The sequence below is a fragment of the Schistocerca serialis genome, chromosome 7 (assembly GCF_023864345.2).
Source record: "Schistocerca serialis cubense isolate TAMUIC-IGC-003099 chromosome 7, iqSchSeri2.2, whole genome shotgun sequence".
Lineage (NCBI taxonomy): Eukaryota > Metazoa > Arthropoda > Insecta > Orthoptera > Acrididae > Schistocerca > Schistocerca serialis.
The window spans coordinates 324,318,759-324,334,389 of NC_064644.1; the positions used below are offsets into that span (position 1 = coordinate 324,318,759).

The 15,631-nt window shown below is 44.2% G+C and overlaps 1 protein-coding gene across 2 annotated transcripts in view; it reads left to right on the forward strand.

The window, feature by feature from the left end:
- The window catches only part of LOC126412575 (TBC domain-containing protein kinase-like protein), a 79,049-nt gene that overhangs the window by 37,229 nt on the left and 26,189 nt on the right, over nt 1-15,631 (forward strand). For both annotated transcript variants that reach the window (XM_050082221.1, XM_050082222.1), the window contains exons 7-13: nt 3,036-3,153; nt 3,244-3,405; nt 3,628-3,805; nt 4,120-4,326; nt 4,406-4,567; nt 4,759-4,880; nt 14,244-14,389. In XM_050082221.1, coding sequence (XP_049938178.1) covers nt 3,036-3,153; nt 3,244-3,405; nt 3,628-3,805; nt 4,120-4,326; nt 4,406-4,567; nt 4,759-4,880; nt 14,244-14,389 — 1,095 coding nt within the window. The remainder of the gene's footprint in view (nt 1-3,035; nt 3,154-3,243; nt 3,406-3,627; nt 3,806-4,119; nt 4,327-4,405; nt 4,568-4,758; nt 4,881-14,243; nt 14,390-15,631) is intronic.

Here is a 15,631-nt window from a genome sequence, read left to right on the forward strand (position 1 = left end):
TAACATTAATGCTGGTAACCTTAGTGGTCTATTTCCTCAGGAAGCTATGATGCACCTTCAATGCTTTAAGCTCACTACCCCTTATGTAATGTGGTTTTCTCACGATGTATGTTTGCCACTACATCGGCCCTTATGTGATTTTGTCTGGCTCTAAAACTTTGGTTCCCTGCGAATGTGTATTAACTGGATTGTGTACCAGTGTTCGTAATTCTGTCTTGACAAGAGCCATTATTGTCAATTTTAAACTTCTGACATATATACCGTTTGTGGGCTTCACTAATATAGTAATGTAATTTTTTATATTTTGGCTGTATACGCCACTGAGCGTAATTCTCTCGGCGTAAGTGCCACCTGCTTTTTTGATGTATAACTACATTATTTGTACCAATGCTCCCATACTGCTATAATGGGAGTGTTAAATGCCTTCCTTCTTTTTTATTGTTTCTTTATCTAAGGACATTATTAATACTGATAATTTACACGTTGCCTTTGTATGCCAATTGGCACATGGTTCTTGCCATGAGTGCCACCTGCTCTGGCCTCAGAGTAACGCCGATTACACTCAGTCGGTTGTGAGCTCTGCAAGATCCATGTACTAATTTATATTTACGTGACAAAACCTAATTCTAGGGCTATATTTCATTTTTGACAAATGGATCTATGCCGACATTTGCAAAAACGGCGACGGTACATTAGTCCTTACTAATGTAAAATTGTAAGTACCAGTCGTCATTCTCATATTTCTGTAATGCAAGAGCTCTCTAATTTGTGTTAAAATTTATTCTTGGCTTGAGTTTCATACTTTTCTAATGTAAGCAATGATGTTCATTGTCCTTAGGCCACCTTCTAAAGAAGACAAATTTATATTTGTCGAAACCTAGGTAAAGAATTCTTGATCCATTGCAACTGGTCAGCTGGTTATAATTTTATTTTTTTCATATACTCACAAAGGTATCATGAAACAGTTTAAATTTTTAATTTCCATCAGGTTCCCTGTACATCTCATCCCAGTCTAACTGATGTGGACTTTCCCTAAAATTTGTGGTTGTTAAATTGTTAACTGAACACACTAGTCTGGAGGACTATTTTGCATTACTTTATGAAGCTGTGTATTATGATCAGAAAGACCATTCTTAACAGGGAAGGTTTTCATTTGTTAAAATTTGTCTTGGTCTGTAGTAAAATTATCTATCTATGCATTGGTTTTCTGCTCTACCCAAATAGGATAAGCACTAACTGACTTCAAATTGAAAGAACCAAATAATACTTCAAAGTCATTGTTTCTGTCAGACTCTTTCAAAAAATCTACACCAAAATCCCCACAAACAATAATCTGCTTCCTTCTTTCTGACAGATAGCACTACGAAGAATCCAATTTTTTCAAAGAGCTGAAAAATTGCCAATGGGGACTTATACACAGCTGCAATTATAAAAGTACCATTATTTATCTGAAGCTCACAGGTGGATGCTTTTGTATGTTGCTCTATACAAAACTTTTTAGTTTCTAAATTTTTCAAACTACCGTATGATAGATTTTAACACAAATGGAAACTCTTCCTCTCTCTAAAGAGTATCTACTTCCATGTGCTGAAAACTTATATCCACCCACATTTACCTTTTCCATATCTGTAACTATATGATGTTGAGACAGGCATAGTACATTATTTCCACCCTCAGTTTCTAAAACTTTTAAACAAACAAGAAGCTCATAAACTCTGCTTTTTAATCCCGTGATATTCTTATGCAATATACCAATATTATTTTTCACTTTGCCTTTAGGAGAATCTTCTGATATACATTGTTTTTCACATACTTTTTTGAGAATCTTGGGATATTTGAACATCTCTAGTATTTCATTGAATCATGAGACACTGATATTAGCCTGAAACAGTGGTACCCATGAGTTTCAGTGCCCCCTCCCCATCCCTCTCACCCACTCAAAGATTTTGCCACCGTCCCAGCCAATTTACCCTTCCATTTCCTACTGAGATGTAGGCTATGCCTTGTGAAGTCCCACTTGCCAATAGTATCAACAGGATACTAACCGGTGTTGAACAGTGTAGCTGCCCAAAGCAGCTAATCTTCCTGAAAGGGCTGTTCAGTTGGGGCCGGTCATACAGCATAAAAGGAGGAACCAAGTGAACATTTGTATGGTTCGTTGCAGAAGCTTTTTTTACCAGATTGCACGGAATTGATGTTATGTGAAGAGTTAGTTATTGAGTAGCTGTCAGGAAAATTGTGTGTATTTGATCTTAGGCCTGCCACACTTTTTTTATATGGACATATCCATATCCACATCCACATCATTACTCTACAAGTAGCCATATAATGTAATGAAGGGTACAAAGTGTATAAAAATATTTTTTTCTCCTTCCTGTTCCATTCACAAATAATGCAGCATTGTTGATATCTTTTGTATATGCCTGAATTTCTCTAACTTCCTTTGTAATTATTGAGCATGTTTTAAGTGGGAGAAAGTAATATCTCTCTCATCTTGTGTGAGCTCTTGGAATAATGAGAGTAAAGTTTTACATGACATGTGTTGACTTTCCTGTAGTGTCTCCCATTGAAATTTGTTGAACATTTCTGTGGTGCTTTTGCACTGACCAAGCAAACTTACGACAATTCAAACAAACACCTTGAATATTCCGTCTCTCTTCCATTAATCCAATGCTTTGCAGAAACACAATATTCCAACTAATGACACTATTACTGTCACTGCAGATTTTAGCTTAATGTTACTGTGAACTTACATTTCACTGTAGAGTAAGTGTGTTGGAGTTTGGTGCATTCTAAGTATAGCTCCAGTTTATAGTAAACAAATGATGCTTGTTATGGGATACTGATACTTACTTTGCAGATTATAGCATTAATACGGAACACCAAATTAAGTGATTGCTGTGTAATTGTTCTGTGTTTATTAAAAAAAAAAAAAAAAAAAAAAAATTATGCATGGGTCAGGGAGCTATTACTTTCTAGACAACCAGGTTATCACTTTATTGCACAATAAAAATACTCTTCTACATGTTTTGTAGGTCTGACATTATTGGTGAAGATCCACAGCCAGATGCTGCCAATTTACCACTTGTTATCCGAGAACGAGACACAGAGTACCAGCTTCATCGGATACTTTTGTGTGATAGGTTACTTGAAGTGAGTGATATTTTTAGTGATTTAATAATGTATTTACCGCAGTATTTGTGTGGTTTTACATATTGTAGTACATAAAGTGTCACATGACAGGGGTACCCATATAAGAAAGCTGCGCTTATTAAGGAAGCTCGCAAAGATATTCCACCTTTGTTCCGTGGTGATATGTGGGCTGCTGTGTTGGAAGTCGTAGGTGATATTCAGGGCCGTTACACAGCAATTGATAAGGAAACGCCTACACATACAGACAGGCAGGTACGTTCATCATTAAAAATATGATGATAATCATTTTAGATTTTGTTTTCATATAGCACATTTTGGTTACTATACATTCCTCAGATTAAACTTAAAGTTTAATGTACATAGGTAGTTAGCTAATGAACAAGGTCTTGTATCAACTTCTCAAATCTCTGTCTTTTTGTGAATGTGTACACCTCATAACAGTGCAATATCTACCTGGTACACTCAATTTCACAGATTGAAGTGGATATTCCACGCTGCCACCAGTATGATGAACTTCTGTCCTCAACGGAGGGTCATAAGAAATTCAAGCGTATATTGAAAGCTTGGGTGGTAAGTCACCCACAGTATGTCTATTGGCAGGGATTGGATTCTCTTTGTGCACCTTTCTTGTATCTCAATTTTAATAATGAAGGTAATTTTAACTTTTTGATAGCTACATTGTGAGTCATAGATTTGTTTCAGTTAATGAACAAATATTAATTTATTTATAGAAAATTAGACTGTTTTAGACCATAAAATGTGTGATATAAGGTTGTGGCTGTGACTGTAAGCTTATATATAAGTGTCTTTTGATTGTACATTTCTGCACATTAATGTGTTGTCTTTACGGTAAGTAGCAATCTATTTTTTGTTACGTTATTGATATTCTAGCCTGGAGTTTTTCTTGATATTCTAGCCTGGAGTTTCCATTGTTTGATATAACATAGATATTTTTAACTTTTGCAGCTCAAGCTTATGCTTGTCTCTCAGCATTTATACCAAAATATCTGCACAATTTCTTTCTGAAAGATAATTCAGCAGTAATACAGGAATATCTTGCAAAATTTTCCCATCTAATAGCATTCCACGATCCTGAACTTGCAAATCATCTTGCTGGTATATCATTCATACCTGAATTATTTGCAATACCATGGTTTCTCACAATGTTTTCACGTAAGTGGCCTTAATCTGATGATAGTAATGAAAAAATAGTTTACGAAGTGATACAATGTTTTTGTTTGATTTCCTACAGATGTATTTCCATTGCACAAAATCCTTCACCTCTGGGACAAACTGCTGCTTGGAGATGCTTCTTTTCCACTTTTTGTGGGCTTAGCGATATTGAAGCAACTGAGAGATACATTACTAACTTCAGGCTTCAATGAATGTATTCTGTTGTTCTCTGACTTACCAGGTACAGAGTAAATATAAGAAAGCATGTAATTTTTTTGTGCATGACTTCTGTATACAGAAACATAATTTATCTTAATTCAGTAGGAAGTATACATCATTCTTGGTTTGTTATTTTTGATTCTTGCTCACCATATTTGTCAATTCTAAAAACATCCAATTGAGTGACTCATGACACTGATTACATATTTTCAGAAATAGACATGGAACGTTGTGTTAATGATTCAATTGAGATGTATTGCAACACGCCCCGTAGTGTTACCTACAGACAGCATGAGTTGCCAGTAAAAACTGAAACAAATGTGAACCCTGATCTGGTAAGAAAAACTGAGAATAATTTTACAATCTTTCTTATAACTTCTTTTACAGATGGCACATAAAGCTATTCTTTTGTAACATCACATATGATGCGCACTATAAGTGAAATTGATACTCTTAATAGTTTCTTATTGTTTGTATTAACTGCATCAAAATACATTCATTTTCATGTAGTACCAGAAAATAAGAGGTTATTCTGGAGGGAAGAGGTGTGAGAAAATGAGCATAATCAAAGTTGGCAACACTAGATAGCAGATCACTAGGTAGGTGTTTCGAAATTGTGACACAGAACTACGCATATATCTAGTCAATTGGATAGTAGGAAATATTTCTTAGCTATGAAGCACACATTCCTGGTAGCCTACATAGGGATTTCTATGTGATGAGCCACTCCATAATGCCCAGATTTAAGCTTTTCACTAAAAACGTAATCAGTCTCACAGCACCATCTTATTACCCAGAAATTTTAGTGTTACTGAAGCCTCTTACTTTCTGGATTCTTTAAAACTGCTATCCACAGACTTTCCAATTTACACTTTCCTTGTCACAAATATAGTTACATTCTCATATGCATGGATTTTCTGGCATCAGAAAGTTTTTCCATTACCTTTGACTACCAAGTCTTGAACTCATTCCCCCCCTGCGGGTTCGGGGGTTAGAATAGACCCGTGGTATTCCTGCCTGTCGTAAGAGGCGACTAAAAGGAGTCTCACATGTTTCGGCCTTATGTGATGGTCCCCTCTCGGGTTTGACCTCCATCTTTCTAAATTATTCCGAAGAGCGAGCCAATTGGGGAAGGGCGCCTTACATGGTGCACTGTATCCGTCGTGCAATTAGACCTTTAGCCGTCTTTCTCGTCATTGCAATGGTGTCCCGCTCGTTTTCGATCTCTTGGGCGATTACCACGCTGCACTCTGCAGTGTTTCTTTTAACTGCGACGACGACCTTGGCCATTTTTGCACCTAAGATCCAGCACGGTAGCCAGCCCGTTGTGGTGGGGCCGCCATGTACCCTCTTGGTTGTAGCCCCCGGACAACACAGGGATCGCTCTACTGATGCCTGCGCTGTTAACTCCCCACGTATGCCAAGGAGTAGATGCCCATCTCCTTGGGGCATCAGGACTCCCAGCAATGGCCGTCCTGCCAGGTGGCTATTGCTGCGGCTGGGTGGCGCCCGTGGGGAGGGCCCTTGGTCGGAGTAGGTGGCATCAGGGCGGATGACCCGCAATGAAGCGTGGTACATCATCTCTCGCTGGCGGCCAGCCGCCAGCAGTCTCTAAGCGTTCTCGGGCTCAATTTAATGCTGAGAAGTACAATCCGAAAACGTTCCCCTCTCTGGCCACGCCGTGGGAGGAACGTAAATCTCAGGATGGCAGTAGCAATTATTCGCCCCGTTCTCAGTTTGTACGAGAGCTGATGGGGAGTCTCTTCTCTCCACAAAGCCTCAGTTCTTCGTCGAGCATTTAGAGGACAAGTTTGGGGAGGTGGAGGGCTTGTCAAAAATGCGCTCTGGATCGGTCCTGATCCAAACAGCCTCCTCTGCCCAGTCACGACGGTTACTTGCTTGTGGCAAGTTGGGGGATGTTGCTGTTACGATCACACCGCATAAGAGTTTAAATATGGTCCAGGGAGTTATTTACCATAAGGACCTTCTTCTGCAGTCTGATGACGAGCTGCGCGCCAACTTAGAGCGCAGAGGTGTACATTTCGTCCGGCGCGTTCATCGGGGTCCGAAGGAAAATCAGATAGCTACCGGTGCCTTCATCTTGGCCTTCGAGGGTGATACGTTACCGGAAAAGGTCAAGGTGATGGTCTACCGATGTGACGTCAGGCCCTATATTCCTCCCCCGATGCGGTGCTTCAAGTGCTGGAAGTTTGGCCATATGTCTTCCCGCTGCACTTCCAGCCTCACATGTCGAGATTGCGGACGCCCGTCTCATCCCGATACTCCATGTGCCCCGCCTCCCATCTGTGTCAACTGCGGGGAGCACCATTCACCTTGCTCGCCAGACTGCAGAATCTTCCAGAAAGAACGCAAAATCATGGAATATAAGACCCTGGACCGACTGACTTATACTGAGGCCAAACGGAAATACGAACGATTACATCCCGTGCGAATGACGTCATCCTACGCCGCCGCTACAACACCTGTGCTCGCCCCATCAGTTTCACGACTTCCGGCCGGATCGCTGAGTGGTACAACTCCTCCTGCCCCCTTGCCAGTGGGGGGCTCTACCCACCGGGTTGCTCCTGCGCCACCTACCTCAGGGGCAACACCATCCCCCCCGTCAGGGACGTCCGTCCCTGCTTCTAAGCCGGAGAAGTGTCCAACTTCTTCGGCTTCTCACGCTCGCAAGGGGTCCCTCGGGTCCCTCCCTTCCCAGGTTTCCACCAGTGGGAAGGCTGACGACCGACAGTGGCGTAAGTGCCCGCAATCAGCTGGTCGACGGGCTTCACGATCCTCCTCAGTCCCGGAGACTGAATCGGTGAAGCCCTCCCAGCCAGTTAAACCCAAGAAGCAGCGTGAGAAATCAAAGAAGAAGAGCTCTAAGCCCAAGGAACTCGCGGTGGCAGCCACCCCACCGCCACCTTCCAGCTCTGCGTCTGAGGACGAGGTGGAGATCCTGGCGTCCGCTGAGGACCTAGATCCCGCCGGTCCCTCAGACGCCATGGATAGCACTAGCACGGGTGCTCAATCGGAGGCAGCAGGTGACCCAGCGGCGTAATCTGCCTTCCCCGTCCCGTCACACCTTTCTCCGCCATGGACAATACCATCCTCCAGTGGAACTGCAGCGATTTCTTCCACCATCTAGCTGAGCTCCGCCAGCTTATCAGCCTTCATCCTTTCCTTTGCATTGCTCTGCAGGAAACTTGGTTTCCGGCAATGCGAACCCCCGCCCTCCGTGGCTATCGGGGTTATTATAAGAACCGAGCAGCTTATGAAAGGGTGTCTGGTGGCGTCTGCATATATGTCCTTCACACTCTGCACAGCGAGTCTATCCCTCTCCAGACGCCTTTAGAGGCTGTCGCTGTACGCGTGTGGACGCCACAGGCTATTACCGTCTGCAGTATTTACCTTCCACCGGATGGTGATGTCTCACAGCATGTCCTGGCTGCACTGGTCGCCCAATTGCCGCCACCTTTCTTGCTATTGGGCGACTTCAACGCCCATAACCCTCTGTGGGGTGGGTCAGTGGCCACAGGTCGAGGCGCCATCGTTGAGCATTTATTGTCGCAGCTCGATCTCTCGCTGTTAAATGATGGTGCCTTCACACACTTCAGTGTGGCGCATGGCACCTACTCCGCCATTGACCTTTCCATCTGTAGCCATAGCCTCTTACCGTCTGTCCAATGGAGTGTGCATGACGACCTGTGTGGTAGTGACCACTTTCCGCTCTTTTTGTCACTACCACAGCGTCACTCTTCTGGGCGCCCTAGCAGATGTGCTATGAATAAGGCTGACTGGGATTTGTTCTCCTCCACTGCCGCTTTTGAGCCTCTCTCTACTGATGACATTGATGCGGTGGTTCAATCGGTCACCACCGGCATCGTTACTGCCGCCGCGTCTGACATTCCCCGTTCTTCTGGGTCCCCTCGGCGGAAGGCTGTGCCTTGGTGGTCCCCTGAGATCGCTGAAGTGATTAAAGATCGCCGGCGGGCGCTCCAGCGTCACAAGCGACATCCCTCCTTAGCCCACCTTATCGCCTTCAAACGGCTGCGTGCGCGGGCCCGCCTCCTCATCCGCCAAGGCAAGAAGGAGTGCTGGGAGCGGTATGTGTCCACCATTGGCCTCCATGTCACTCCCTCGCAGGTCTGGGCCAAGATTCGATGCGTCTACGGCTATCGGACCCCTGCCAGCGTCCCTGCGCTCTCACTGATTGGAGCCGTTTGTACTGACTCCGACGTCATTGCAGATCGCTTAGCAGAGCATTTTGCTATGAGTTCCGCTTCTGCGAATTACCCCCAGGCCTTCCGCTCCATTAAAGAGCGGATGGAACGTCGGAGCCTTTCGTTTCGCACCAACCACACGGAATCTTAACAATGCTCCATTCAGTGAGTGGGAATTTTGCAGTGCCCTACCTGCTTGCCCTGATACCGCTGCTGGGCCAGATGGCATCCGCTGTCAGATGCTGAAACACCTTTCAGTGGCCTGCCAGCGGCGCCTTCTCGATCTTTACAACCGTCTTTGGGTCGAGGGGGAGTTTCCGTCGCAATGGCGGGAAGGCATTGTCATCCCCGTTTTGAAACCTGGAAAGACCCCTCTGGAGGTGGACAGCTACCGTCCCATTAGCCTCACCAACGTTCTTTGCAAGTTGCTTGAACGGATGGTGAGCCGGCGCTTGCATTGGGTACTGGAGTCTTGGGACCTTCTGGCTCCGTCTCAGGGTGGGTTCCGTAGAGGCCGCTCCGCCACCGACAATCTGGTGAGCCTGGAGTCGGCCATCCGTACTGCTTTTGCCCGCCGTCAGCACCTGGTCGCTGTCTTTTTCGACATGCGGAAGGCGTACGATACGACATGGCGTCATCACATTCTTTCTACGCTTCATGGATGGGGCCTTCGAGGTCCTCTGCCGATTTTTATCCGCAATTTTCTGTCGTGTCGTACCTTCCGCGTGCAAGTCGCAGCCTCATATAGTTCCACCCACGTCCAGGAGAACGGTGTGCCACAGGGCTCTGTTTTAAGTGTCTGTTTTTAATAGCCATTAACGGGCTTGCTGCGGCCGTGGGAAATTCTGTCTCCGCTTCCCTGTATGCTGACGACTTCTGCCTTTATTACAGCTCTAGTGGCATTGCAGCTGTTGAATGTCAGCTACAGGGCGCTATCTGTAAGGTGCAGTCTTGGGCTGTAGCGCATGGGTTTCAGTTTTCGGCAGCCAAGACCCGTGTTATGCATTTCTGCCGGCGCCGAACAGTCCATCCTGAGCCGCGGCTTTATCTTGCCGACGAACTCCTTGCTGTGGTGGAGACCCACAGGTTTTTGGAGGTGGTTTTCGATGCCCGGTTGACTTGGCTGCCTCATATCTGGCAGCTTAAACAGACGTGTTGGCGGCATCTAAACGCTCTGAGATACTTGAGCCACACCCGCTGGGGCGCTGACCGCTCTACCCTGTTGCGGCTCTACCAGGCGTTAATCCAGTCCCGTCTGGATTATGGCAGCCTGGCTTACGGCTCAGCATCCCCATCTGCGTTACGGGTGCTGGACCCAATTCTCCACAGCGGGATACGCCTTGCCACTGGTGCTTTCCGCACCAGCCCTGTGGACAGCGTACTAGTGGAGGCAGGTGTACCTCCACTGCGGTTCCGACGCCAACGTTTGCTGGCCGCTTATGCTGCCCATGTTCTAAGCTCGCCCGGGCATCCAAACTATCGTCTCCTGTTCCCACGGTTGGTCGTCCGTATGCCAGAACGTTGGCCCTGGTCAGGTTGTACAATAGCGGTCCGCGTCAAAGAGCTTCTCTCTGGGCTTCAGGGTTTTACTGTTCCCCCTCCTTTCCGGGCTACTTTGCATACACCCCCATGGTGTGTTCGTCGCCCTTGCCTTCGGCTCGACTTGGCACAGGGCCCTAAGGACTCAGTCCCTCCAGAGGCCTTCCGCCGCCACTTTTATTCCATCCTGGCTACGTATCAGTGCTCTGGTGTTGTTTACACTGATGGTTCGATGGTTGCTGGTCGTGTCGGATATGCGCTCACTCTAGGGGACCATTCCGAACAACGTTCCTTGCCGGATGGCTGCAGCGTTTACACTGCTGAACTGGTCGCCATGTTTCGTGCCCTAGAGTATATCCGCTCCTGCTCAGGTGAGTCCTTCGTTATCTGTAGCGATTCCCTGAGCGGTTTACGAGCTCTCGACCAGTGTTTCCCTTGTTCTCGTCTGGTGATGGCTATCCAAGAGTCTCTACATACTCTTGCCCGTTGCGGCCGCTCTGTAGTCTTTGTGTGGACCCCCGGTCATGTCGGTATCCCGGGTAACAAATATGTTGACCGCCTGGCGAAAGAGGCCACCAGTAAGCCATCTCTGGACGTTGGCCTCCCAGAGACTGATTTGCGGGCAGTCTTCCGCCGCAAAATCTTGGCGCTATGGGACGATGAATGGCGCGAACTGACAATGCGCAATAAACTCCGTGCTGTCAAGGAGACGACGGCTGTGTGGCAGTCATCCCTGCGAGCCACTCGCAGGGACTCAGTAGTTCTTTGCCGGCTCCGCATTGGCCACTCCCGGCTGACACACAGTTATTTACTGCGCCGGGAGGACCCTCCTCTATGTCGCTGTGGGGCGGCTTTGACAGTGGCCCACATTTTGATGACCTGCCCCCTTTTAGCTGTGGTCAGGCAGACATTTGCGCTGCCTGCTACGCTCCCTGCCCTTTTAGCAGACGACTCCGCTATGGCTGACTTAGTTTTACGTTTTATTCGGGCAGGGGGATTTTATCATTTAATCTGAGTGTTTCTGTTTTCTCTTATTGTTTTGTGTTGATTCTGGCCTTTGGCCTATGATTTTAAACTGCTTTTTTAATGTGTTTCTAAGTGGTTGGCTTTTCCTTTTTTATTTCTATGGTCGGCCAACCACCGTCACACTCTGTGTGGTTTTAGTTCGTTCTGTCTTTTCTTTGTCTCAGTTTCTCTTGTTCTCTATTGTCTGTGATCTTTTCTGTTCCTCGTTTTTATTCTCTGTGGGTGTTCTTTGTATTTGGAAAAAGGGACCGATGACCGTAGCAGTCTGGTCCCTTTAATCCCCAAAACCAACCAACCTTGAACTCATTCTCGTGTAATGTTGAGCATACTAGAAAACTAGTGACAAAATCTGATGATCATGCCATAACAATGTTCTGTTTGGTGACACTACACATAATGGAAATTCACCCATCTTGCTTCATAGAATTGCCCAAATCAATGTCTCTTATTGTTACGCATGCTGAGCTGAAGATAGGAATACCAAACCTGTCAAGCATATTAAATCTGAATTAGAGTGAATTTCTTAGTTGCTCATGAAATGACTTCAGGCCCTGACATACTGTAAGGAATACTCATTGTAGTTCAGAGATACTAATAATTATGCACATAAACTTAGCATTTGTATTATTTTTATTAGTTAAGGAGTTGAACTGATAATACCATGGTACATCTGCTTGTGTGTTAGACATGTGAATATGCTGTTGTTGTATCTTCAATCGGAAGACTGGTTAGATTCAGCTCTCAATGCTATTTTATCCTGCGCAAACTGCTTCATCTCCTAATAATGAATCCAACCTACATCTATTTGAACCCAGCTACCACATTTGTCACTTGGTCTCCCTCTATAATTTTAACCCCCACACTTCACTCCAATACTAACTGATGGTTCCTTGATGTCTCAGTACATATCCTAACAAATCTCTTCGGTTAGTCAAGTATGCTGCAAATATCTCTTCTCCCCGTCTCCATTGAGTACTTCATCATTAGTTACATGATCTACCCATCTTACCTTCAGCATTTATTTGTAGCTTCACATTTCAAAAGCTTCTGTTCTCTTTTTGTCTGAATTGCTTGTTGTTTGTTTTCAGTTTCATATTCCAGACAAATACCTTCAGAAAGAATTCCTTACACTGAAATTTGATTTTGAAATTTCTCCCCTTCAGAAATACTTTTCTTGCCATTGCCACTTTACATTTTACATACTCCCTACTGTGACCATCATCAGCTACTTTGTATCCCAAACAGCAAAACTTTACTTTCAGTGTCTCATTTCCTAATCTAATTCCCTCAGCATCACCTCATTCAGTTCAATTTAATTCAACTGCATTGTTTCACCTTGTTGCACTTTTTTTATGTTCATCTTATATCCTTCTTTAGTGTCCCCACCAGCGGACATCACGATGGAGACAGAAGAGCTGGCTTCCCAGCACAGTGGGATAGTGCAGAAACCTGGCACGAAGGGCACACACAACACACAGTATGAGCAGACCTGCTGGTACAGGTGTTTACCCACAGGCAACAGTAGGCTGGGCAGACCAGTGCTAACTTGGATTTAGACAGGCCCGGTCCTCACCTAGCGTATTGTGTCATGTGTTGTGCTGAGGCTTAGCCATTGGTCCTCTGCACCAGCCTCACTCTGGGTTCTTCCCATGCTCGTGTCTACATGGTCTGACACTCTGCATCGCATAGATCACACTGAGTTCATTTCTCTCTTAAGGGATTGTGTTTGGATATTATCGAGTCACTGTCAACCCATGAAGTATCCACATTGTACGTGTAGTGAAGTGGCGTTGTCACGCCTTTGTAGATACTAAACCATCGTTCAAGACATTGTCCATTCCATTCACGTGTACTTCAAAGTCCTTTGCTCCTTCTGACAGATGTACAATGCCATCAGCAAACCATAAAGATTTTATTTCTTCTCCCCAAACTTTAATTCATTCTCCAAATTTTTCTTGTGTTTCCTTCACTGCATGCTCAATGAACAGATTGAATAGTGTAGGCAATAGACTACAAACTGTCACTCACTTGCTTCTCACCGAGCGAGGTAGCGCAGTGGTTAGCACACTGGACTCGCATTCGGGAGGACAACGGTTCAATCCCACGTCCGGCCATCCTGATTTAGGTTTTCCATGATTTCCCTAAATCGCTCCAGGCAAATGCTGGGATGGATCCTTTGAAAGGGTACGGCCGACTTCCTTCCCCGTCCGTCCCTAATCCGATGAGACCGATGACCTCGCTGTTTGGTCTCTTCCCCCAAACTACCCCAATCACTTGCTTCTCAATCACTGCTTTCCTTTGATGTCCTTCAATTCTTACAACTTCTGTTAGTTTTTTGTAAAAGTTGTTTGTAACCCTTTGCTCCCTGTATTTTACCTGTGTTACCTTCAAAATTTCAAAGAGAGTATTCCAATCAACATTGTTGAAAGTTATAGATGTTGTAAATACAGGTTTACCTTACTTCAATGTATCTTCTAAGATAAGTCATAACATTGTGTGTTCTTACATTTCTCCAGAACCCAGACTGATCTTTCCTGAGGCCAGCTTATACCAATATTTCTATTCTTCTGTAAATAATTTATGTCAATTGCTTGCAGCCATGACATTAGCCATGCACTATGCAAATATAAATAAAATAGAGTATATAGTCATAATCACTATAACTTTCATGTTGTAAATGATATTCCATGTAACTACTAAAGAGATAACTTACCGTCAGTTCCACACTGGGGAAAAAGCCTTAAGAAATCATGTAAATGGTCAGCACCCATGTTGCCATCCACATTTTCCACTGAGAAGATTTACTATATGTGTAAAACTGACTCATTCCATATCACTGCAAGCTATCACAATTGTGATCCATGGAACATACAAATGACTAACTAAATTAAACTGCTTAATTTGTTGCAGGAGATGAGCCCAATTCCATTATCTGAGCTGCAGAAAGAGTTCTGTCCTCGTATAAGTGCAGCCAATTTATTAGAGCTGATGGACATAAAGCAAAACAAATTTTCAAAATCAAAAGTTGTTGTTGTGGATGTGCGACCTCCAGATGAGTATCCTTTTGAATCATATACAGTGTCGGTTTATTCCTACACATCAGTAATACTTACATTAAAATGATTTAAAAATAAAAGTTATGGATAGAGAAGATATCGAGATATTAAACTTTGAACTATAAATTTCTCAGATGTTTCCTTAAAGATCACAATTTCTGATGAGAAAGAATTATGCCATCAGATTTATGGCAATTAGGAAAATATGACAGGGAAAATATGAGTTACAAGAATAATGTAACTATTGAAATGTTTTTGTAAGCTATTTCTACCCTCTTCTTCCAGTAGTCTCATGATACTGATTTTATCTATCTGCAGTTGAAGCCTTTTATTACTGTACATTACCAGTTAGATGTGACCAATCGAATTTTAAAAATGTCTTGAATATTAAATCAACAGGTAAACTAAGTTGTGTGGTGTTAGCTGAAAAGTCCTACCAGATAATCATGTGCCTAATCAAAAATATTCCAATGCTAATACAAACCTTGTCATTTTTTAATTGTGTTTTAAAGGGGGCGGTTGAAATACAGCTAGCCAACAGCCTGATCAGTAGAGACAGTGCCTTTACTCTTCAATAAAGAAACACCAAGCAACTGGATTTCACAGCCAGCATTCAGGATCGTGTCCTCCCACTACTCCACCTGACAAGGCATGTGACTAGGTAGTGAGAGAAGGGGTGGGGAGCAATAAGACTATAAAAGAGGCACAATGTAATAAAAACCGAGCGAGGTGGCGCAGTGGTTAGCACACTGGACTCGCATTCGGGAGGACGACGGTTCAATCCTGCGTCTGGCCATCCTGATTTAGGTTTTGCGTGATTTCCCTAAATCACTCCAGGCAAATGCCGGGATGGTTCCTTTGAAAGGGCACGGCCGACTTCCTTCCCCGTCCTTACCTAATCCGATGAGACCGATGACCTCGCTGTTTGGTCTCTTCTCGCAAACAACCCAACCCAATGTAATAAAGATGTTCATTCTGCAGTTACCACCTGAACACAAAGGCAAGATACACTGTTGAAATATGATGTAACAGCAATGGCTGGACCCAGATGGACACCTGAGAGCAATACAGATTTGTAGTGTTTGATTTTATTTTGCTCCTCATTGTGAACTTGATTGATGTTTTTTACATTTATTAATTACAAAAATAAACATACTTGAGTGCAGCATTTGCAGTTAACAGAACATGAAAGGATTAAATCCACCAACTAGAGGAACATCAATGGGGTACGTTATAATGATA